This window comes from Pleurodeles waltl, chromosome 2_2, assembly GCF_031143425.1.
Source record: "Pleurodeles waltl isolate 20211129_DDA chromosome 2_2, aPleWal1.hap1.20221129, whole genome shotgun sequence".
NCBI lineage: Eukaryota > Metazoa > Chordata > Amphibia > Caudata > Salamandridae > Pleurodeles > Pleurodeles waltl.
The window spans coordinates 1,177,485,231-1,177,510,719 of NC_090439.1; the positions used below are offsets into that span (position 1 = coordinate 1,177,485,231).

General features: G+C 48.0%; 1 protein-coding gene across 5 annotated transcripts in view; it reads right to left on the reverse strand.

The window, feature by feature from the left end:
- The window catches only part of LOC138283048 (C-type lectin domain family 2 member L-like), a 733,614-nt gene that overhangs the window by 469,029 nt on the left and 239,096 nt on the right, over window positions 1–25,489 (reverse strand). For all 5 annotated transcript variants that reach the window (XR_011201039.1, XM_069221186.1, XM_069221187.1 and 2 more), the window contains one exon: window positions 20,854–20,928. Coding sequence is in view for 4 of the 5 variants with exons in the window: in XM_069221186.1 (XP_069077287.1) it covers window positions 20,854–20,928 (75 nt within the window). In the remaining variant the exon portion in view is untranslated. The remainder of the gene's footprint in view (window positions 1–20,853; window positions 20,929–25,489) is intronic.

The following is a 25,489-nucleotide window of genomic DNA, read 5'->3' on the forward strand; positions in this document are numbered from 1 at the left end:
AAGTGCACAGAAGCGCTAGCAGCTGCAGTTCACGCATTGCACAGGATTACTGTCTGGAGAGGGGAGGCAAGAACTTTCCTCCTTCAAATTTGGACAGTTGGACCACTAGACCACTGGACAGTCTGGGTCACTTGGGTCCACCACCTGTGTTCCAGGGGCCACACTCGTCAGGATGAGAGGGGTCCCAGAGTACTGGTGACGCTGAAGTTTGGTGCCTGCTGCAGTAGGGGGAACCCACTGGAGATTTCTTCGTGGCTTCCAGTGCAGGGTGAAGGCAGACAGCCCTCAGAGCATGCACCACCAGGAAAGAGTCGAGAAAGCCTGCTACTGTGTTGCAGTTTTGCAGGTGTCCTGGAGCAGTCAGCTGTCGATCCTTGGCAGAAGTTGAAGAGAGAGGTGCAGAGGAACTCTGGTGAATTCTTGCAATTTGTTATCTGAGGTAAAGCCTACTGGAGAGACCCTAAAAAGCCCTCAGAGGAGGATTGGCCACCTAGGGAGGTAAGCACCTATCAGGAGGGGTCTCTGACATCACCTGCTGGCACTGGCCACTCAGAGGCCTCCAGTGTGCCCTCACACCTCTGGATTCAAGATGGCAGAGGTCTGAGACACACTGGAGGGGCTCTGGGCACCACCCCTGGGGTGGTGGTGGGCAGGGGAGTGGTCACTCCCCTTTCCTTTGCCCAGTTTAGCGCCAGAGCAGGGACTGGGGGTTCCCTGAACCAGTGTAGACTGGCTTATGCAAGGAGTGCACCATCTGTGCCCTTCAAAGCATTTCCAGAGGCTGGAGGGAGGCTCCTCCTCCCCAGCCCTTAACACCTATTTCAAAAAGGGAGAGGGTGTAACACTCTCTCTCAGAGGAAATCCTTTGTTCTGCCTTCCTGGGACTGGGCTGCCCAGAACCCAGGAGGGCAGAACCCTGTCTGTGGGGTGGCAGCAGCGGTAGCTGCAGAGAAAACCCCAGAGAGCTGATTTGGCAGTACCCATGGTCCATAGTGGAGCCCCGGGGATGCATGGGATTGGCCTCCAATACCAGATTTGGGATGGGGGGATAATTCCATGATCTTAGACATGTTACATGGCCATATTCGGAGTTACCATTGTGAAGCCACATATAGGTATTGACCTATATGTAGTGCACGCGTGTAATGGTGAAATTGGCCTGAACTATGTGGGGGCACCTTGGCTAGTGCCAGGGTGCCCTCACACTTAGTAACTTTGCACCTAACCTTCACTAAGTGAGGGTTAGACATATAGGTGACTTATAAGTTACTGAAGTGCAGTGTAAAATGGCTGTGAAATAACGTGGACGTTATTTCACTCAGGCTGCAGTGGCAGGCCTGTGTTAAGGTTTGTCTGAGCTCCCTATGGGGTGGAAAAAGAAATGCTGCAGCCCATAGGGATCTCCTGGAACCCCAATACCCTGGGTACCTAGGTACCATATACTAGGGAATTATAAGGGTGTTCCAGTGTGCCAATTAGAAATGGTCAAAATGGTCACTAGCCTATAGTGACAATTTTAAAGGCAGAGAGAGCATAAGCACTGAGGTTCTGATTAGCAGAGCCTCAGTGACACAGTTAGTCACTACACAGGTACACACATTCAGGCCACAAACTATGAGCACTGGGGTCCTGGCTAGCAGGATCCCAGTGAGACAGTCAAAAACTAAACTGACAAACATGTAAAAATGGGGGTAACATGCCAGGCAAGATGTTACTTTCCTACAACTAGATGTGCACAGGGCCTGTAAATTAAATGCTACTACAGTAGTGTGCTGCAGCACTGGTTGTGCCACCCACATAAGTAGCCCCCTGCCACTTCGACTTGGCATTCAAAAGTAATTGCCAAGCCTTAAGCTCCCCTTTTTCTACATATAAGCCACCCCTAGGTAGCCCATAGTGCAGGGTACTATGTAGGTAAAAGGTAGGACATGAACATGTGTGTTCTATATGCCCTGGTAGTGTAAAACTCCTAAATTCATTTTACACTGCTGTGGGGCCTGCTCCTTTCATAGGATAGCATTAGGGCTACCCTCATATATTGTTTGGGCTTGGATAGAGCTTGCCTCCTGTTTCCTGAAGTCTCAAGATCAAAAAGACTTCACTCCTGCAACCGGATTCCCCGCACAGTAAAAATTTGATGCACCACCTGCCAAAAACAATGCACAGCCAGCATTATGGTGAAAAATTCACTGCACGCCGAACCGGAATGACGCAGCCAGTTGGAGGATCGACGCAGCCAGATGGAGGATTGACGCAGCGCCAGCGTTGCGATAGGAACTTCGACGCATGGCCCTACTGGATCGACGCAAGCCGAGCTGGAAAGACGCAGCCCAACTTCCTGAGAGGAATCGACGCAGCTCCTGCCGTGCGGATCAAATTTCGACAACGCTCACAGGATCGACGCAGCACCTGTGATTTCACTACGCAAGCCCAGGATTCCACACATCGTCCCTGGGGCGTCTGAAAACCCCGCAACCCAAAGACGATCCAAGTCTGTGCACCGGAAAACGTCTTTCCTGCGTGGAAAATAACGATGCAAGTCTGTGTGCGAAGGGGTGAAACCGATGCACACCTCTCCGTTTTCCATGCATCTCCTCCTCTGTGGTCCCTTGCGAGGATTTTTGAACGCAAACAAGGTACTTTGTACTGCAAGAGACACTTGTTATTTTTAAGAGACACTTTAAATGACTTTTACAGTGATATTTCAACATATTCTTCTTGCATTTTAATCATTCTGACCGGCATTTATACAGATAAATATTACATATTTTTCTAAGCACTGTGTGATGTATTTTTGTGGTGTTCTAAGTGAAGCCCGACTGCTCAGTGCCAAGCTACCAGAGGGGGGGCACAGGATAATTTGGATTGTGTGTGACTTACCCTGACTAGAGTGAGGGTCCTTGCTTGGACAGGGGATAACCTGACTTCCAACCAAAGACCCCATTTCTAACAGGAAGGCACACTGACTGGGTTACAGGGAGTCAGTGCATACCCCCAAGACCCACAGACATCCATCTGCAGGTGGATGCAGTCACGTATTGCACTGTCCTGCAGGGGATCAATGTCCCCCATTTCAAATGTAAGCCAGTTGCCATCTGCAGGAAGAAAGGATGTCCGGGGCTTGAGACAGCCATTCTGTTTCATATTTCTTTATTAAAGAGCAGTAACAGTAAAATAACAGCTAGCATTGTATTGACATTACAGAGGAAAATAAGAAGCCTTCGTCAACAGCACAGTACATAAGAGCCATAATAGTGGTAGTCGCCAGGACCCCAGACATGTGATAACACTCCATATGCTATATCGTTAAGCGATTTACGTATAGCATCATATGTCAGCGATTCTGGTTCTTACCTATTACCGACCATGAAAGAAAAATTGTACTCTATAGGTGTATCATTACCGGCCTCAGTCAGCAGTGAGGGTACAACGCTAAATGCCAGGCCTTTTATCTATTGCAGTCGACAAGTTACTATTCTGTCTCTTCATGTGGAGGGAGCAGAAATGGAGGATCCATGACCGCTGATGGTTGGGGTTCTCAGTGGAGTACCACAGGATGGAGAAAGGAGTGAATATGGCATGGGGACAATAGATACCATAGGGACCTCTGAACCTGCAATACCGGGAGAGGGAAATAACATGCAACAGCCATAATGAGGACAATGTCGACGGTCATGATCCATAATGTAGCGGAAGGAGAAAAGGATATAAATGGAAATAGAGGGGTGAGGTTCTAGGAAGAGAGAACAAACATAAGAAAAGAATGTTGATATGGGGGTATAAATGGAGACATGCCTATAGGAACATACAGTGGAAGAGAGGAAGTGGGAAGGAGGGTCTGGGAGTGAGGAAGTAGATAGGGGAGAGGACGGTGGGGGGAAGGGAGAGGTAGAACGAGAAAGGAGGAGAGTGAAGAAAGAGAAAACAGGAGAAGAAAGGGGAGAACAAGAAGATTCTGGGAGGGAGAGGGAAGAGGGAGAGAGTAAGGAAAAGAAGAGGAAAGATAGGGGGAGATAGACATAGATAGGATGACCGTGGGTGGGTGGGAGTAGCAGAGGTGGATGAGGAAAGGGGGGATGGGAAAGGGAGGAAGGAACGAATGGGGGGACGCATTTTTTAGCTCAGCCGTTCACAAACCAAAGGAAAGGGGTCCAAGAGTAATGAGTAGATAGTCCGAACTCAGTCTATAGTGTCAGTAACGGCTTAAACGTACCGTTAGCGGAAAGCTGGTAAATAGTTATAATGCCTCTAGTCCTCCAGCCCTCCCAGTCGAACGCCACCCGCCCTATCATTAAGCTGGTGCTGCCCCAAAGTGGTGAATGTGCGTGGATCAGAGGGTCCTCTCCTAGAAGACAGTGAGCCCGGCACCAAGAGTGTGCCGTGGCTTGCATCACCGGGTGCGCGGGTTGGGGTGGAGGGGTCTTGATGCCGTATAGCTCATCCAGGTCTCTGGACTTACTCGAGATTCATCATTCTGTCCTTAACCACTGTGGTGGGTCCAGCGTTTCCGGGAGTAGGTAAGTCAACTGAGATAGCTGAAGCGCCAGTGCAGAGTGTTCCACAGAAGTCAATCCTAAGTCTCCACATTCTCTCCGTGCCAGGAGTGTAGCTTTGGAGAGCCACGGTTGCATTGAACTCCACATGAATTTACGTATACAGGTATCTACCTTCCTGAGCATTGGCAGGGGCACCAACAATGGTAACATCCCAAGGACGTATGTGTATCGTGGTAAAGTAACCATACGAATGGCCTGTATCCTCCCCAAAGGGGAGAGACCCAGTTGGGAACATTTTGCAAAGTCTTGTTGGGTGCGAACTAACAAGGGCTCCATATTGTCCTGTACCATCTGCTCCAGGCCCCTGTGATTAAGGATTCCTAGATATTTGAGTTGTGACTGTTTCCACGAGATGGGGAAAGCTGTTATAGCTGCACTTGTGGTCACCAGGGATAGAGGTAGGGCTTCGCTTTTATCCCAGTTAATTTTATAAGCCGATATTGCTTCAAATTCTGTGTGGGTAGCACGTAGTGCTGGGAGGGAGTGAGCGAGGTCAGTGAGCGTAAGTAAGATGTCATCGGTATATAGGTATATAGAACGGCCTCCCGGGATAGTGATGCGGGCTATGGATGGGGATCTGTCTTTTAGCACTGCTAATGGTTCAACAGCCAAGAGGAATAGCAGTGAAGGCAGAGGGCAGTCCTGTATCATCAAACGGTTAACTGGGAACACATCGGAGAGGAATCCCCCGTAGTTTACTTGTGCTGTGGGCGAGTCATACAGCCAATGTACTTTTTTGATAAAGCTGTCCCTAATCCGAAGCGGCTCAGTTTCAAAGGGATACCACCATTCTATTCTATTGAAGGTTTTCTCGGCATAAAGGGAGAGGGCCACGGCCTCTTCCCTGGAATCCTTAGTAGTCCAGAGTGTATACACTAGGGAACGAAGGTGGTTTCTTATCGCCTGGCACAAATTCTACCTGGGTGTGATGAATAAGGGATGGTATGACCTTTTTGAGATGGATCGCCAAGATGCTAGCCAGTATCTTGACATCTCCATTGAGGAGGGAAATGGGACGGTAGCTGCCAAATAGTAAGGGGTCCTTCCCAAGCTTCGGCAGGACGACTAAGGATGCCCTATTGGAATGAGGGTTCAGAGAGCATGTCCGTTCCATGCCCTGGAATGCTTCATATAAGGAGTCCACCGTTTCCTGTCCTGTCCATCTGTAAAACTCCACTGGGAAACCATCCTCCCCGTGAGCCTTGTGGTACGGTATATTGGAAATGGCTTGCAAAACCTCTTCTCTGCTAATTTCTCCTTCTAACAGAGCCCTGCCCTCTGCTGTGAGACTAGGGATGCGAGCCTTTTCAAAGAACTCCACTAGGCGATCATGATCCGTTGCGGTTTTGGGCGTGTATAGGGTCTGGTAGAAGCGTCCAAATGCATCAGCGATTGTCTGCAGGTGCGTGAGGACCGTATTGTCGATGTCACAAATGGCTGGGGTTGCTAAAGCTGCCTCCTGCTGGCACAGCTGGGCTGCCAACAATCGTCCTGCCTTTTCACCCTGCTCATAATGTCTGCCTTTCATCCTTTGTAGTGCATATTTTGCCTGGGAGGTATAGAGGGCATTAAGTTCCATTTTTGCCTTTTTGAGGTTACAATGCGTGGTTAGGGTGGGTTTGTAGTGTGTTCGTAGGCACGCGTTACTATCATACCCTCTAGTTCCTGCCTACAGGAAAGTCTCTGGGCATTAGCGAGGGCAGCATCTCTCATAAGTTGTCCTCTAATTGTTGCTTTCGCCACAGCCCATAAAACCCGAGGGAAGGGGACCGAGCCTTTGTTGTCAGTTAGATAGGTAGAGATGTGGGCAAGGGGTTGGTTCGTGCCCTCTGGTGTTAGATATCGTAATACATTCAGGCGCCATGGTTTACGGCCTGGAGAAGCCAGACCTAATTCTAGTGTTATGAGCACTGGGGCATAGTCCAATAGTGCTGCCTCCAGAATCTGGAAGTCCCGAACCATGGGAATCATTTTATGGACGGTAATGAAATAGTCCAGCCGAGACTGTGTTCGTCGGACAGACGAAATAAAGGTGTATTCATGGTCAAGTGGATGAGAGAGGTGCCAGTGGTCCACCAGCCTATGGTTCGCCATTACATTCCCCCATAGGGCTCACTCTGCATTGTTACCAATATCTAATCTTCCTGTTTAGCCCAGAATCGCGTCTCGAGCCAAGTTCCAATCCCCACCCAGAAGGTAGTGAGAGGCCCAAATCTCAGCCAGGAGACGATTGCTATGTAAAAAGAATGAGTGCTTAGAACCGGTGGGGGCGTAAACGGATCCTATGCAAAGTGTGTGATCCCCAAGCCTGAATTTGGTGAGGGTGTATCTACCCTCAGGATCGGTCCATGACTTGAGCACCTTGAATTGCAAAGAGCGACGAAGGAGGATCGCCACCCCACATCTGCACGTTGATCAGGAGCCTCCCGAAGTGGACGGTTGACTGCTGCTATATAGTATGTGGCCCACCCAGGCCCGATTAAGTTTTTTGGATTCTGAGGAGGACAAGTGTGTTTCCTGCAATAGGGCAGCATCTGCATGTTTGGATTGCAAGTAAGATAGGACTATTTCCTCTTTTGATGTACTGTGTAAGGCCATGAATGTTCCATGATACTATCATTGGTGGGAGGGCAGTTCCCATATCCAAAACTGTCACGCGGCCTTGCGGGGATAGAACTGGCACTATCGGATGCATGAGGTGGGACGGGGCCATTCTGGCTATATATGTCAAGGTGGTGTGCAATGCAGGGAGAGCAGGAAGGGGGAGGTAGGGCCGGGAGAGGGGGCCCGCGGTCATGCCCAAGAGCGTAGGACCTAACACGGGAGGAGGGGAAAAGCGGAGAGAGAAAGGGAAGAGGCGACAAAACAAAACTAAGAGAGAATAAGAGAAGAGAGAGACGGACACAGCTCAAGAGGGATGAAGAGAGGACCGTCCAGACCTGTGTCCGGGTTAAAAGGTATAACGTATGTGAGCCTAACTTCTATAAACCGCGGGTCTAACTCTATGAGATCCGCGGCCGGGCGTGCCCAAGAGATGGGAGGGCAAAGAGCCAGCAGGGAAAAAATTGTAACATAGCATTCCCAGAGTTGGGAGGGGAAAGGATAGTGGGGAGGCTCCTGACTGATGCCCAGACGTACCCCCAGGACTCAGCGTTAAGAACATAGGACATCTTTGATCTGGGCATTATTGAAAAGAAAGGGATCTCTAGGTGTGCTCAAAGTAGCAGATGCATATTTGGAAGCCCACTAGGATGGTAATAAGGGAGGCGGAGTAGCGGGGATATAGAGGTGGATACACGGGGACATATGTGGGAAGGGATAGAGAGAGCCCTCAGGGCGTCAGCTGCTAATGACGATGGGAGGCATAGCCTAACCAGGGCAAACCGTATGAGGGGCACTATCTCATGGTGTTTCAACCAGGTCAATTCTCTGCTTTGGTTTTCATGTGCAATTGTGCTTTGGTTATTGGTGGCTCACTATTTACTGCGGATATGTGTTATTCCCTCCACCCTGAATATTAGAATAGGGCCTTGATCACTGAGATGTTTAACACAGTTATGGGTGTGGAACCGTACTACGATATTGATCAGCAGGGACGCAACATAGTGGTGGATGGACCCATTTTGATCGCTAACTGTTGGATCCTAGAACTGCAGGAATGGGGTCATGGGTAGGTTGGGGGGAACGTCTCCAGTCCAGTAGGTGATTTGCTTATAAACAACAATAACAACAGCAGCAATGGAAACAAAAGTAACAATGATATGGCATTCTATGGTAATAGAAGAGACGAACATACGTGGTACTTATCGTTCTGCCGATAAACAGTCTGGGTATCCAGTAGGGGCACTAGAAATACCTGCCAGCAGCTCCCCATAAGAGGCCAGTTATGCTGTCAGTCAGCTGGGGGCAAAGGTTTCAGAGGGGACCGTGACTTATCTCTGTCCCCAGGCGGCCCCTGGGTAATGTCCACCACTTCCTGAAGGGCCACATCACTCCGTCTTGAGATCTTGGTGGTCAGTCCAGGAATCTACCCGTTTTGTGCATCCCAGGATATACGGAGAAGTCACTAGGGTCAGACTTCGTGTGTATGGTAGAGTCACGTGACAAGAAGTGGTTTGTTGAAGAGGCCGCGGGATCCTGATCCATAGGTTGGGTGGAAAGGCCGTCCACAAAAGAGCGCAAGTATATAGGATCCAAGAAGTCTCTAGATTTACCATCCATGGTAATCCACATTATAGCCGGCTCGAATAGTCCAAATTTAATATTCATATGGAGCAGTTGGGGTCTAAGAGCTAGGAACGCCTTTCTTTTTTCATTCATCTCTCGGGAGAAGTCTGCAACACTATGGACCTCCTGACCATCATGTCGGTAAGGGCCATGGGTCCTCACAGGCGTAAACAGTTGGCGAACTTGTTCATGATGTAGAAAGCATCCTATTATGGGACGGGGTCTCTCCACAGTATTGTTGTGTAAGGGGCCAATCCTATGGGCTCACTGAAATTCAAGAGGGGGAGAAAAAGTGAGGCCTGTGAGGACGAGAATGAAGTCGCAGAGGAAGGCCCTCATATCTGCCCCCTCTGTGTTTTTTCGCTTCGGTCCTCCAAGTCAGTGAGTTTATTGCTGAGGAACTGTAGCTCCATTTTGTGATCCGGGAGGTCCGCCATCCTATTTTCAACGTTGTGTAGATGATGAACTAAATACGTGACCTTATCCTGAAAGCCAGCACTGTCTGCTCGGGTTGATTTGGAGTCAACCAAGAGGTCTGTGATTTTAGTGTCCATTGATTCCAGGAGGCGGCTTACTACGGAGATTTCCTGTAGAATACACTCCATGGCAGTATCTGGGCGGGGTTTTCTGTGGAACTGAGGTCTGTGGTGGGGGTGGAGGAAGAAATTGGCCATGGTTGTGAGACAGCTTCTGGGAAAAGCAATTGACATGTAGATTTGCCTGCCCATTTGCCCGATGATTTGACTGGGGACATTTCCTTGGTAATGCCCAGGTAATGAAGTTGGTGGAGCTCAGAATCCAATGTTGAATGTCGAATGTCGCAGGGGCTGCATTTCCTATGTCAGGGTGAGTCCAGGCTCCGAACAAATAACACTGGTTTGCCGCTGCTGCCGTGTCCTGCTGTGCCACCTTCTTGGCACGTCTCGCCAAGTGCCGGCTGGATGAGGTGTCCCACTGGGACCGAAAGTCTCTTGAGTGCCTGAAAGGCTGGTAGGCATGGTCCCAGATCTTCCTGACTTACGCCATTTTTCCAGAGGCTAGTAATGGAGAGATGAATGCTGGGCGAGGTCGGGCACCCTTGAACCCCCTAAAGAACAGCATAGTTCTGCATCTGCATCAGCGGGCATTGGGTGGTGGAGACAGGGTGTGGCAATATTTCAATCCAGGGTTTGTGTCCTGAGAAGGGTGATCTCCTTCACAGACCGTCAGGTCCATCATAAGAATTTTCCACTTGCCCCTGAAAGACTTAGGACCTTATTATTCAGACTCCATGTGGTCGTCCTGATAAACCCTTGTCTCCCTTGGTTCACAGTGGTGGAAGTGAGAAAACAGTAATGAGGCTCCAAGGGATCCCTGTTAAGCTTAGGACCGGTAAACACTGGTAGAGGACAGAGGGCCCTATCTGGCTTGGAAGATCTGCAATACTCTGAAGGCGCTGAGGGTGTTGCCCATGCTAGCAGGCCTGGCAGAGGTGGGCAGGAGGGGTCAGGTTTGTGGCCTCAACTCACAAGGCAACTCGCGGGCCCTGCCAATAACCCAGGGCCTGAGAGTACTACAGCTGTACCTCTGTCCCCTGTGCCGTGATTCTGGTAATGTGTGCTGCAAAATGTGCCTCAAATGACGGGGCGTAGGTTTGTCTGTGATCGAGGGCAGTGTCAGGATCTAGTCCTAACATGAAACTGGAACTGATTGAGCCCACGTCTGGACTCTCTGTTGCCGGCCGCTGTCCCCCTCTTTGTCCTGGTGTGTGTAGTAGCCTCCTGTGGGGCCTCACCTCCTGGCCCGCTGCAGATTACCGTGGCGTTGTATGCGACATAATCAAGCCCGCGGCTGCTGCGTTCATTGTAGGCCGCGACTTCCTAGTGCGGCTCAAAGGTCACGGTATGCACCCACAGAGCCTCTGCTTTGAGGGACCCTGTACAGCCTCAGGTCAGTGCAGACTTTTGAGCGAGCCTGCGGTTATTATGCTGTGTGTTACGGGCTGCGGGCTCTGCTCATGTCCCAGGAGAACATGAGGCATCCCCACGCCGGACCTCCCCTCCAGGTCTCGGCTGTGCGCTGCTAGGGTTTCGTGTTCCTCGTGTCTGTGTTTGTGATGTTGTGCAAGACCGTGGCACCACCTCATAAGGGTCCGGGGTCTCTTCCTCTGCCCACTTGTGGGGCACAGCGTTCTCGCTTGAGGCCCTCCCGGTGAGTTCCCACTGCCCGCCGATGAAGCCTCATCCACTTACTAATCGAGCCCGTGGTCTTCACTCCATCTGCAGTCCACGGGCTCAAAGGACGCATCGTAGTCCCTATTGAGGGGGGTCTCCAGGCCGTCGTCCAAGCTCCAGTGGCTAGGGAGGGCACAAGAACAGGGATAACAGTCCCCGTGTCCTGTCAGCTCTGCCGCCTCCCCCGAGATCGCACCCGGTCACGGAGCACAGTGCCTAGGGCCAGACCACGCCCTTGAGACAGCCATTCTGCCTTTCACGAATATCCTTCTCCTAGGGCAGGCATAAATTCACAGATGCAGTGGAAGCAGAGTGTTAACTGTAATACAGGTCACTGAGCCTGTCTGTACTCAAGCACCAGGTGTGCCTTGGTGATCCGGGGCAGTGCGCCATATTATTAATAGGGGCTTAGGTATTTATTATATGTGTACTGAACAGTGGTAGGTGGAAGTATTTTATGTAATGGGACATAAAGTATTCTGTGTTTTTTTTTAATCTGCCTGCAGAGTGAAATTGGACTACAAAAAAGGAAACAATATACCAAATTTGATCCAGAGGCAAACCTAAAAAAACAGGTAGATTTGGGTTTTCCTCAGGTTAGTACACTTTCCATTGGCATGAATCTGAGAGACAAATCAAGCAGTTCATGTGGCTTGTGTGGCTCTCACCATATTTTGGTAGGGGTTACTGTTATTTCCAGTGTGTTTTTGAGCATTACAGAATTTTTATCACATGTGGACTTCTGGAATGATCAGGTACAAGTGCACAGTAAAAAGTACAGAGTTGGGGTTCAGACAATGTTTCATGATGCTGCCCTTACCCGGGTAAGTGACAGCATCTTTATTCTCTGTAAGACTGGAGACAACCAGAACACATGTGTGGTGCTTCATAGTTGAATCGGGAACCAGCAGGAATTCTGCCCCAATTGACTGGAAGGAGTGTTACCTCAAGAGGGAATTTACGAAGGGGGCAGCATGGTGTACTTGTTCTTTTGCGCATCTGACTGGCATTTCCAAATTTACTGAATTTTTCACATTACGAGTCATTGTGTGCATGTGAACTGTCAGTGTAACCACATTATTTAACTGACGTGTACAGTAGTCATCTTAGATTAGATATCTTCTCCTCGTCAACAGGATGTGTTCAGCAGCCATTTTGGGTTGGGAATTGTTGTATTCTACCTCATGCACGTAGCAACTGGTTTAAATTGCCCTGCCATAGGTCAAGTAAGTATAAAATGTTAAATTAAAGGTCACTTTGTGAGAGTGTGTAAATGCAAAGGGTCATTGAAAGCTAATACTTTACAAGAAAAAAAGAATGTTAATGTTTTGGATGAAGAGAGAGAAGTACAAAATGTTTTTTGTTAGAAGTAAGAGAGGTTGGGGTCAGGAGAGATAGGCCATCTGTTTAGTGGAATCACTATGGATGGAATAGAAGTACAAATGATAGACTCTGGGGCACATTACAAATTAGTGGGGGAAGAATATTTAGGAAAGTTTCTGGAAAAGGAACTATGTGCTCCAGACATCAGTGGCTTATGGAGACAAACCCATTGATTTGGTGGGTTATTAGATAGATGCACTTGAATTTCAAGGTGTAAAAACGCAATCCAAAGTGTATATCACCAAATATGGTTCAAATTTCTTAGGTTTGCTACAACAGAGAGAATGAAAGATTAGGTTGGATCCCAGTCACCCTGATCAAGTGTTGGGAGAACAAACTAAAGTAAACGTGATTGATGAGACAATGTGGGGAAAGGAATTTCCTAATGTTTTCCAGGAAAATCTAGGCCTACTGAAGGGGTTTACACACAGAATCAAGATAATGGATGTCCCAAGGCACATAACCCTCCAGGTGTACCATTGGTGTTGAAGGAACCTTTGAGGAAGGAGTTGCAAAGGTTATGTCAAAAAGATATCATTGAGTAGATTCAAGCCTCAGAGTGGTTAGCTCCGGTGGTTTTGGCAAAAAAAGTAGGGGAGTCTTACCCATGTGTGTGGATTTACATTATCATAATAAGTACATCTGGACAGATCATCACCCTCTGCCCAACACTGGTGGCATGCTCATGACAATCAAGGGGGCTTCGCTGCATCCAGATTCAAGACCATTCATGTTGTTTATCACTACTGAAGGGGCCTACTGGTTTAAGCATATGCCTTGTTGCCTGGCATTCGCTGTAGCAGTATTTCAGAGAGCCATGCATTAATTGTTAAAAGACGAAAATAATGTGACTTATTTTCAAGATGACACTTTGATTTTTGGAACGGACATGGTAGAACATGAGTGTTGCAGAAATGTTAATAAATAGTTCCTAGGACTTGTGAAGTGTTAATCTTGTTTTGTTTATATTTTTGTGGACAAATCTGAATGTATGAGGACATTTTTGGCAAAGAATGTTACATTTGAATGGAATGAGGATTGTCAGAAGGAATTTATGTTGGTGAAAAAATGTTTTACATTAGCTCCAGCCTTGAAACCTTTTGACACTAAAGATAAATTTATAATTTGCACAGATGCGAACGAACCGATTACCAAAAGGGACGGGGTCCCCATAGGACCCCTTCCTCTTTGTGAATGGCTCTGAAAAAATGAAACTAAAAGGTTTCTTTTTTTTGGGTGTATTGCAACTCATTTTCCTTTAAGGAAAACAGGCTGCAATACAAAAAAAAAAAAACTGCTTTACTTACAAGCAGTCACAGACATGGTGGTCTGCTGTCTCCAGCAGGCCACCATCCCTGTGAGTGCTGCGAATTGCAAGGGGGTCGCAAATTGCGACCCACCTCATTAATATTAATGAGGTGGGTCTTTGCGACCCCCTTGCAATTCGCAGGTGGTGTCAGGGACACCATCCTGCATCTGGGTTTGCAACTCGCAAATTGTGAGTCGCAAACCCAAACATACGTACACCTGGCCCCTGCTGTATTCAGCTAAAGGACTTTGATCCCACCTGCTGCTTACGATTGGTTGACTGCAGCATCGCTTGTCCTTGCTACCTCCTAACTGGGTCGGGCTTCCGATCCCTCACTTCTGTTCTTGGCTGAGGAGCACCAGTGAAGTACAGTTTTCTTTTGCTTTCATTGTTTATCTATTGTTATTTTCTGCCTCGGCTCGAAAGCATTTAGCAGACACGAGTATCCGGGTTGCGATTTCAAAATGTTTTACACTCCTGCTTCGGCTTGTGTTCCGATTTTGGAATATTGTTTTATTTCCTGTATTTTTATCTGATGGGAGTATTTGTATTAATATTTATTAAATTTTTTTCAAGTACAATGCATAAACGCATTACACAAAGCAGACTCAAGCATCTGTCGCCTTTACAATGTCCATAGAATTACTCAGCTTGGATTGGCTCTCAGCGTGTGCTTTGAAATGTTTAAATGTCAAAAACCATCACTGCAATGGTTTCTGAGGTGTGCCCTTATTTGCAGACCCCAGACAAAGGCCAGGACAGAGACTGCATTGTGCCTGCAATACTTATTCCTCCTAGGGAGCTCAAGTTATGGAAATTGGATATGAAAATCTGAGCTACTTGGCTGGATCTCAGTCTAGCAGCTCCGGTCCTGCAGTCTGTGAATGTGCAAATTAAAAGTGCACTCATATGAATATATATATGAGAGAGGGAGAAGGAGAGAATTTTATCCACTCACACTTACTCAGAAGAGCTGACAATTAATGTGTGTGAGGTAACGAATAGAGGTGGGGGAGCCACTGAAAGCTTGAGCCACACTCGAGTCTGAATACTGGCTCTGGCTAAGCTCGCGGCCCTGATGGAACCGCAAGCTCATAACGAGACAAGCTTTCATGTGTCTTCCTTCCTCCCTGCACTCAGCTGTTGTGTTGAGGCCCTGGTTGCGGGCTTGGGAACTCGAGAGACAAGTTCTGTCTCGGCGTTGGCCCAACATCATGTGAATATGGGTAACTCACTTCCCATCCCTCTAAACAATGAATGGTGGCCTTGTATAATGTAAGTGATGCTAATGGAAAGCCTCACTCCAATACCTGCAGGTCGAGTTCTCAATAAAAAGAAACTACAGAAAAAAACACAAAAGTGAAAACAAACCTTAGTGCAAGACAAAGAGATATCCTTGTACCGGCTGTTTGGTATAAAATGAAACCAAAAAAAATGATAAATCGCGACTTCCCCTCTTAAATTGTGTAATCTTAGGCAACTATGAAAGTACTTTCAATTCTGCGTGATCAGAAACTAATTTGTAAAAAGAAAAGCTATTGTTTTTAATCTGGGCTACGTTCAGAGTTTATTTGACAACTATCTTCTCTCTTAGTAAACTAATGGTTCATGTTTCAAAACTATCACTTAAATAAGTACTTCTCAGTCCAGTGTTGTAATGTGACGCATTAATGTTGAAGCTTCTACATGTTAACGAAATGCTCTTTTTTGCATTTTGAAGGGACTGTATCATATTTTCAATGTATTTGTTGTATGAATTACATCGCAAACATCTGCAGGGCTCCCCTCAAGTGCATGGGCGTGAAGATCTGAGCAAGTCCCTTGGCTCGGCTCTGGCTGGACTGTCCCTGTTAATTTGTTTGGCTCGCCATTCTCCTCTAACAAGTAATGTCATACGTCTGTGTATTTTGGAAGACCGAATGATATGTGTCTGCGCATGGTGTTTTCGGATGTATGCATATGTGTTGATATGCGCATGTATTTGTCGGTGCACCCTACTGTGGGCTTTACATACCACATTATACTCTGTATTGGGTGTATATTAGGTGATATGACAAGTTTTAAATGTCAATGCATGTCGTTAGATTTGTTGTGTACCCCTCATGTCCGTACGTCAGTGTGTAGCAAGGAATATGATCTGTAGAAGAGTGCGGTCTGTCTGCCTTAGGGTGTTCATCCCCCAACTTTTTGCCTACCTCGCTCCATTTTACTAACCTTGTTTTTGAGGGTTTTAGGACTCTGCGCACTGTACCACTGCTGAACAGTGCTAAGGTGCATGTGCTCTCCCCTAAACCTGATTACATTGGTTCCTACCCCAATTGGCACATTTAATTTAAATGCAACTCCCTAGTAAAGTGCACTACATGTGCATATAAATGAAATGCTACTAGCCTGCAGCACTGATTGTGCCACCCACATTAGTAGCCCCTTAACCATGTCTCAGGCCTGCCATTGCTAGGCCTGTAAGTGCAGTTTCACTGCCACTTCATCTTGACATTTAAAACTACTTGCCAAGCCTTAAACTTCCCTTTTTCCACATATAAGTCACCCCTAAAGTAAGCACTATGTCACCTATAGGACAGGGTGCTATGTAGGTAAAAGGCAGGACATGTACATATGTGTTTTACATGTCCTCACCAATTCGTTTTCCACCACTGTGAGGCCTGGTCCTCTCATAGACTAGCATTAGAACTGCCCTCTTATACTTTTGAGTGGTAGATTCGTATCTGGAAGGAGTAGTGTAGGAGGCTGGCGTGGCTTGTAGTGAGTACCAAGGGGTACATACACCTTGCACCAGGCCCAGGTATCCCTTATTAGTGTATAGGGTGTCTAGCAGTTTAGGCTGATAGATAATGGAAGCTTAGCAGAGCAGCTTAGGCTGAACTAGGAGACGTGTGAAGCTACTACAGTACCACTAATGCCATATGCACAATATCATAAGAAAACACAATACACAGTTATACTAAAAATAAAGGTACTTTATTTTTATGACAATATGCCAAAAGTATCTCAGTGAGTACCCTCAGTATGAGGATAGAAAATATACACAAGATATATGTACACAATACCAAAAATATGCAGTATAGTCTTAGAAAACAGTGCAAACAATGTATAGTTACAAAAGGATGCAATGGAAACACATAGGGATAGGGGCAACACAAACCATGTACTCCAAAAGTGGAATGCGAACCACGAATGGACCCCAAACCTATGTGACCTTGTAGAGGGTCGCTGGGACTATTAGAAAATAGTAAGGGTTAGAAAAATACCCCACCCCAAGACCCTGAAAAGTGAGTGCAAAGTGCACTAAAGTTCCCCCAAAGACATAGAAGTCGTGATAGAGGAATTCTGCAAGGAAGACACAAACCAGCAATGCAACAACGATGGATTTCCAGTCGAGGGTACCTGTGGAACAAGGGGACCAAGTCCAAAAGTCACAAGCAAGTCGGAGATGGGCAGATGCCCAGGAAATGCCAGCTGTGGATGCAAAGAAGCTTCTACTGGACTGAAGAAGCTTAGGTTTCTACAGGAACGACAAGGGCTAGAGATTTTCCCTTTGGAGGATGGATCCCCCACGCCGTAGAGAGTCGTGCAGAAGTGTTTTCCCGCCGAATGGACGCCAACAAGCCTTGCTAGCTGCAAGTCGTACGGTTAGCGTTTTTGGGTGCTGCTGTGGCCCAGGATGGACCAGGATGTCGCCAATTTCGTCTGGGGACAGAGGGGACGACGAGCAAGACAAGGAGCCCTTGCTGAAGCACGCAGCACCCGCAGAAGTGCCAGAACAGGCACTACAAAGAAGAGTGAAAAGGTGCTCGCCTGAAGTTGCACAAAGGAGTCCCACGTCGCCGGAGACCAACTTAGAAAGTCGTGCAATGCAGGTTAGAGTGCCGTGGACCAAGGCTTGGCTGTGCACAAAGGATTTCCGCCGGAAGTGCACAGAGGCCGGAGAAGTTGCAAAAGTCGCGGTTACCAACAATGCAGTCTGGCGTGGGGAGGCAAGGACTTACCTCCACCAAACTTGGACTGAAGAGTCACTGGACCGTGGGGGTCACTTGGACAGTCTTGCTGGATTCGAGGGAAATCGCTCGTCGTCGTGAGAGGAGACCCAAGGGACCGGTGAGGCAGCTTTTTGGTGCCTGCGGTTGCAGGGGGAAGATTCCGTCGACCCACGGGAGATTTCTTCGCAGCTTCTGATGCAGAGAGGAGGCAGACTACCCCCACAGGATGCACCACCAGGAAAACAGTCGAGAAGGCGGCTGGATCAGCGTCACAGAGTTGCAGTAGTCGTCTTAGCTACTTTGTTGCAGTTTTGCAGGCTTCCAGCGCGGTCAGCAGTCGATTCCTTGGCAGAAGGTGAAGAGGGAGATGCAGAGGAACTCTGATGAGCTCATGCATTCGTTATCTGAGGAATCCCCGAAGACAGAGACCCTAAATAGCCAGAAAAGAGGGTTTGGCTACTTAGGAGAGAGGATAGGCTAGCAACACCTGAAGGAGCCTATCAGGAAGGAGTCTCTGACGTCACCTGCTGGCCTGGCCACTCAGAGCAGTCCAGTGTGCAAGCAGCACCTCTGTTTCCAAGATGGCAGAGGTCTGGAGCACACTGGAGGAGCTCTGGGCACCTCCCAGGGGAGGTACAGGTCAGGGGAGTGGTCACTCCCCTTTCCTTTGTCCAGTTTCGCGCCTAAGCAGGGCTGAGGGGTCCCTGAACCGGTGCAAACTGGCTTATGCAGAATTGGGCACATCTGTGCCCAAGAAAGCATTTCCAGAGGCTGGGGGAGGCTACTCCTCCCCTGCCTTCACACCATTTTCCAAAGGGAGAGGGTGTAACACCCTCTCTCTGAGGAAGTCCTTTGTTCTGCCATCCTGGGCCAGGCCTGGCTGGACCCCAGGAGGGCAGAAATCTGTCTGAGGGGTTAGCAGCAGCTGCAGTGAAACCCCTGAAAAGGCAGTTTGGCAGTACCAGGGTCTGTGCTACAGACCACTGGGATCATGGGATTGTGCCAACTATGCCAGGATGGCATAGAGGGGGCAATTCCATGATCATAGACATATTACATGGCCATATTCGGAGTTACCATTGTGAAGCTACACATAGGTAGTGACCTATGTGTAGTGCACACATATAATGGTGTCTCCAGCACTCACAAAGTCGGGGAATTTGCCCTGAACAATGTGGGGGCACCTTGGCTAGTGCCAGGGTGCCCACAATCAATCAATCAATCAATCATAGTATCTATAGAGCGCGCTATGTACCCGTTAGGGTTTCGAGGCGCTGAGGGGGGGGGGGTGCGTTGCTGTTTAGCGGTCGAAGAGCCAGGTCTTGAGGAGCCTTCTGAATGCGAGGAGGTCCTGGGTCTGGCGTAGCGGAGTAAGTAACTTTGCACCTAACCTTTACCAGGTAAAGGTTAGACATATAGGTGACTTATAAGTTACTTAAGTGCAGTGAAAAATGGCTGTGAAATAATGTGTGCATTATTTCACTCAGGCTGCAGTGGCAGGCCTGTGTAAGAATTGTCAGAGCTCCCTATGGGTGGCAAAATAAATGCTGCAGCCCATAGGGATCTCCTGGAACCCCAATACCCGGGGTACTTCAGTACCATATACTAGGGAATTATAAGGGTGTTCCAGTAAGCCAATGTAAATTGGTAAAATTGGTCACTAGCCTGTTAGTGACAATTTGAAAGAAATGAGAGAGCATAACCACTGAGGTTCTGGATAGCAGAGCCTCAGTGAGACAGTTAGGCACTACACAGGTAACACATTCAGGCACACTTATGAGCACTGGGGCCCTGGCTGGCAGGGTCCCAGTGACACATACAACTAAAACAACATATATACAGTGAAAAATGGGGGTAACATGCCAGGCAAGATGGTACTTTCCTACAAGTAGCCCTGTCATGTTTAGTATGGCCAGAATGGTAATAGAAAATCCTTCTTACTAGTGAAGTAGGACTTAAGATTACTATTTTAGAAATGGCACTTTTAGAAAGTGGGATTCCTCTGCACTTACCACCATCTGTGCCTTACAGCCTGTCTTCAACCCACGTCTGGTCTGTGCTGGTTGACACCTCCCCTTGTGCCTTCCACCCAGGCAGCCATAAACACAGAACAGTCAGTCACATCTGCATTCATCTGCATAATGAATGGGTCTCCCTGGGCAGGAAGGGTGGAGGGGCTCTCTCTTACATTTTAAAGGCCAGTGCCTCACACAAAGGACTGATAAGCCCCCACAGGGACCTTGGCATACAGGACTGGGCTGAAAGGGGAATGTGTGCACTTCAAAAACACTCTTAGACGTTTCCCCCACTTCAAAGGCATTTTTGTGTATAGAAACTGGGTCTCTGATCCCACCAAAACAGACTATTCTGGATCTACATCTGCACTCAGTCTATGGAACTTCGTGGCTGCCCAAAGGACCCAGTTTGGATTTATCACTCTGAGTTGTTGTATACCAAACAACCCAGGGTTCAGAGTGTCAAACATGTAGCTGGGAAACTCGTGTTGACAGGGTGCAGCACATGTATTAAAATGGCTGCTCTGTTCACTCACTATGTCCCAGGTTTTGTAAGGACAAAGTGGGGGCATATTGCTCATGCAGCTATGCCCTCACATATAATATGGTGCGCCCTGCCTTAGGGCTGGAAGGCCTACCAGAGGGGTGTCTTATCCATAGTATTTGCAGTGCCTGGAGGACAGGGCACACAGGTAGTGTGCCAACTCGAGTTTGTGTTTTAGGTTTGCACCAGGGCACCCAGCCCGCTATAGCAGTGCTGGGTGCATCTAGATGCATGGCCCAAGAGGATGGCACAATCAGCGTTGCTGTCCTCAGGTGCCTACCCTTAGTACCCCATGGCCTTGGTACCCAAGTACCTTTTACTAGGGACTTATAGTGGTAGCTAGAGGTGTATCCAATTATGCCAACGCATCACAACAGTTTTAGGGAAAGAGCTCTGTTCCAGGGAACCTGGTTAGCATGTGCCCTTGTCACTAAGATTTCTAGGCTACATCATACATCAGACAAAAAGTGGGGGTCTAACCAGGCCAAAAAGAGGCCTTTTCTAACACTAGGTGTGTGTGTATGTGTGACATCAGCCTCCTCTGGCAATGACTGAGAGCAATCTCTGACCTCATGCACTTTATCAGAGTAGAAGAGTAGGAGACTTACCAGTCAGTGCAGCCAAGGCCACCACCAGCAGGAGTAAAAGAACACAGAGCACAAGCAGCACTCGGTAAGACGTCACTGTAAGAGAGGAGAAAGAACAAGAGGTTAGAGAAGTGACTGCTCACAAGGTGCAGGGAGAGGTACTGTACAGGATGGGGAGAGGGATGGATCTGTACAGGCGGGGGCTGGTAGAGGGATCAGCTGGGGATCTCTTATTAGCAGGTCTTGGGAGGAATCCATCCTAGGAATTAGACCTATATAGTGTCTGACATCATATGTAAACTCAGAAACCTGTAGACTTCTAGGTGCTCAAGACATGGGCTTTCAGTAGCACAAGGCATAGGGAATAGGGCTTTACAGGTTAAAACAGGGCCAAGATTTAGACATTCTCCCGTGCTGTCTGAGTAAGGGATAGAAAGTCAGCTCAGAACATCTAATCACCGGTGGACTCAGCTTCTTGGGTTCTCGGCACTAGAGACAAGGACACTGACACAGGGTTTATCGCCTGAAGCAACGTTGTGGGTTTTACCATTGTAGGAATCACTGAAAATCTTAAGGAAACAAAAACCATCTTTTCTTCTGAATAGGCCATAAAAATGAACTCTTTTTAAAAGCATGTTTTTACTGAATTTAAAAGCCAGGCTCAAAGTGAGATGTATTGTATCCTCATGAAATTACCCCCTCAGCAGTAGCACACATTCTTGGATGACATTAATACACAAATGATAACAGGAGCTAATGTAGGAGGCTGGACTGGCTTGTAGTGAGTACCAAGGGGTACTTACACCTTGCACCAGGCCCAGGTATCCCTTATTAGTGTATAGGGTGTCTAGCAGCTTAGGCTGATAGATAATGGTAGCTTAGCAGAGCAGCTTAGGCTGAACTAGGAGACGAGTGAAGCTCCTACAGTACCACTAGTGTCACTTGCACAATATCATAAGAAAACACAATACACAGATATACTAAAAATAAAGGTACTTTATTTTTATGACAATATGCCAAAGTATCTCAGAGTGTGCCCTCAGAATGAGGATAGCAAATATACACAAGATATATGTACACAATACCAAAAATATGCAGTATAGTCTTAGAAAACAGTGAAAACAATGTATAGTTACAATAGGATGCAATGGGGACACATAGGGATAGGGGCAACACAAACCATATACTCCAAAAGTGGAATGCGAACCACAAATGGACCCCAAACCTATGTGACCTTGTAGAGGGTCGCTGGGACTATTAGAAAATAGTGAGGGTTAGAAAAATAGCCCACCCCAAGACCCTGAAAAGTGAGTGCAAACTGCACTAAAGTTCCCCAAAGGACATAGAAGTCGTGATAGGGGAATTCTGCAGGAAAGACACAAACCAGCAATGCAACAACGATGGATTTCCAGTCGAGGGTACCTGTGGAACAAGGGGACCAAGTCCAAAAGTCACAAGCAAGTCGGAGATGGGCAGATGCCCAGGAAATGCCAGCTGTGGGTGCAAAGAAGCTGCTACTGGATAGTAGAGGCTGAGGATTCTGCAGGAACGACACGGGCTAGAGACTTCCCCTTTGGAGGATGGATCCCCCATGCCGTGGAGAGTCGTGCAGAAGTGTTTTCCGGCCGAAAGACCGCCAACAAGCCTTGCTAGCTGCAAATCGTGCGGTTAGGGTTTTTGGATGCTGCTGTGGCCCAGGAGGGACCAGGATGTCGCCAATTGCGTCTGGGGACAGAGGGGGCGTCGAGCAAGACAAGGAGCCCTCTCGGAAGCAGGCAGCACCCGTAGAAGTGCCGGAACAGGCACTACGAAGAAGAGTGAAACGGTGCTCACCCGATGTTGCACAAAGGAGCCCCACGTCGCCGGAGGGCCACTTAGAAAGTCGTACAATGCAGGTTAGAGTGCCGTGGACCCAGGCTTGGCTGTGCACAAAGGATTTCCGCCGGAAGTGCACAGAGCTCCCTATGGGTGGCAAAAGAAATGCTGCAGCCCATAGGGATCTCCTGGAACCCCAATACCCTGGATGGCATAGAGGGGGCAATTCCATGATCTTAGACATGTTACATGGCCATATTCGGAGTTACCATTGTGAAGCCACACATAGGTAGTGACCTATGTGTATTGCACTAGTGTAATGGTGTCCCCGCACTCACAAAGTCCGGGGAATTTGCCCTGAACAATGTGGGGGCACCTTGGCTAGTGCCAGGGTGCCCACACACTAAGTAACTTTGCACCTAACCTTTACCAGGTAAAGGTTAGACATATAGGTGACTTATAAGTTACTTAAGTGCAGTGGTAAATGGCTGTGAAATAACGTGGACGTTATTTCACTCAGGCTGCAGTGGCAGGCCTGTGTAAGAATTGTCAGAGCTCCCTATGGGTGGCAAAAGAAATGCTGCAGCCCATAGGGATCTCCTGGAACCCCAATACCCTGGGTACCTCAGTACCATATACTAGGGAATTATAAGGGTGTTCCAGTATGCCAATGTGAATTGGTAAAATTGGTCACTAGCCTGTTAGTGACAATTTGGAAAGAAATGAGAGAGCATAACCACTGAGGTTCTGAATAGCAGAGCCTCAGTGAGACAGTTAGTCATAACACAGGTAACACAGTCAGGCACACTTATGAGCACTGGGGCCCTGGCTGGCAGGGTCCCAGTGACACATACAACTAAAACAACATATATACAGTGAAAAATGGGGGTAACATGCCAGGCAAGATGGTACTTTCCTACACAACCCCCCCACCCCCCCAAAAGAAGGACAATAAGACTAGTCATTACCTGATGGGTCTTCATTGTCTAAGTGGAAATATCTGTTGAGTCCATCTGCATTGGAGTGGGTACTCCCAGGTCTATGTTCCACTGTATAGTCCATTCCCTGTAGGGATATGGACCACCTCAACAATTTAGGATTTTCACCTTTCATTTGTTTTAGCCAAAGTAGAGGTTTGTGGTCTGTCTGAACTATGAAGTGAGTGCCAAACAGGTATGGCCTCAACTTCTTCAGTGCCCAGACCACAGCAAAGGCCTCCCTCTCAATGGCAGACAAACCCTTTTCTCTAGGGGTCAACCTCCTACTAATAAAAGCAACAGGTTGATCCTGGCCCTCAGAATTAAGTTGTGATAGGACTGCCCCTACTCCTAATTCAGATGCATCAGTTTTGACATAGAATTTTTTAGAGTAGCAAGGGCTTTTCAGGACAGGTGCAGAGCACATGGCCTGCTTCAGCTCCTCAAAAGCTTTCTGACAGTTTGCTGTCCATAATACCTTTTTAGGCATTTTCTTGGATGTGAGGTCATTAAGAGGGGCTGCAATGGAGCCATAGTTCTTAATGAACCTCCTGTAGTACCCAGTGAGGCCTAAAAAGGCTCTCACTTGAGTCTGAGTAGTAGGGGGAACCCAATCAATAATTGTTTGGATTTTCCCCCTGGATTTTCAGCTTAGGCTGAACTAGGAGACGAGTGAAGCTCCTACAGTACCACTAGTGTCACTTGCACAATATCATAAGAAAACACAATACACAGATATACTAAAAATAAAGGTACTTTATTTTTATGACAATATGCCAAAGTATCTCAGAGTGTGCCCTCAGTATGAGGATAGCAAATATACACAAGATATATGTACACAATACCAAAAATATGCAGTATAGTCTTAGAAAACAGTGCAAACAATGTATAGTTACAATAGGATGCAATGGGGACACATAGGGATAGGGGCAACACAAACCATATACTCCAAAAGTGGAATGCGAACCCCGAATGGACCCCAAACCTATATGACCTTGTAGAGGGTCGCTGGGACTATTAGAAGATAGTGAGGGTTAGAAAAATAGCCCACCCCAAGACCCTGAAAATTGAGTGCAAAGTGCACTAAAGTTCCCCAAAGGACATAGAAGTCGTGATAGGGGAATTCTGCAGGAAAGACACAAACCAGCAATGCAACAACGATGGATTTCCAGTCGAGGGTCCAAAAGTCACAAGCAAGTCGGAGATGGGCAGATGCCCAGGAAATGCCAGCTGTGGGTACAAAGAAGCTGCTACTGGATAGTAGAAGCTGAGGATTCTGCAGGAACGACAAGGGCTAGAGACTTCCCCTTTGGAGGATGGAAGTGTTTTCCCACCGAAAGACCGCCAACAAGCCTTGCTAGCTGCAAATCGTGCGGTTAGGGTTTTTGGATGCTGCTGTGGCCCAGGAGGGACCAGGATGTCGCCAATTGTGTCTGGGGACAGAGGGGGCGTCGAGCAAGACAAGGAGCCCTCTCAGAAGCAGGCAGCACCCGCAGAAGTGCCGGAACAGGCACTACGAAGAAGAGTGAAATGGAGCTCACCCGAAGTTGCACAAAGGAGTCCCACGTCGCCGGAGGGCCACTTAGAAAGTTGTGCAATGCAGGTTAGAGTGCTGTGGACCCAGGCTTGGCTGTGCACAAAGGATTTCCGCCGGAAGTGCACAGAGGCCGGAGTAGCTGCAAAAGTCGCGGTTCCCAGCAATGCAGTCTGGCGTGGGGAGGCAAGGAATTACCTCCACCAAACTTGGACTGAAGAGTCACTAGACTGTGGGAGTCACTTGGACACAGTTGCTGGATTCAAGGGACCTCGCTCGTCGTGCTGAGAGGAGACCCAGGGGACCGGTGATGCAGTTCTTTGGTGCCTGC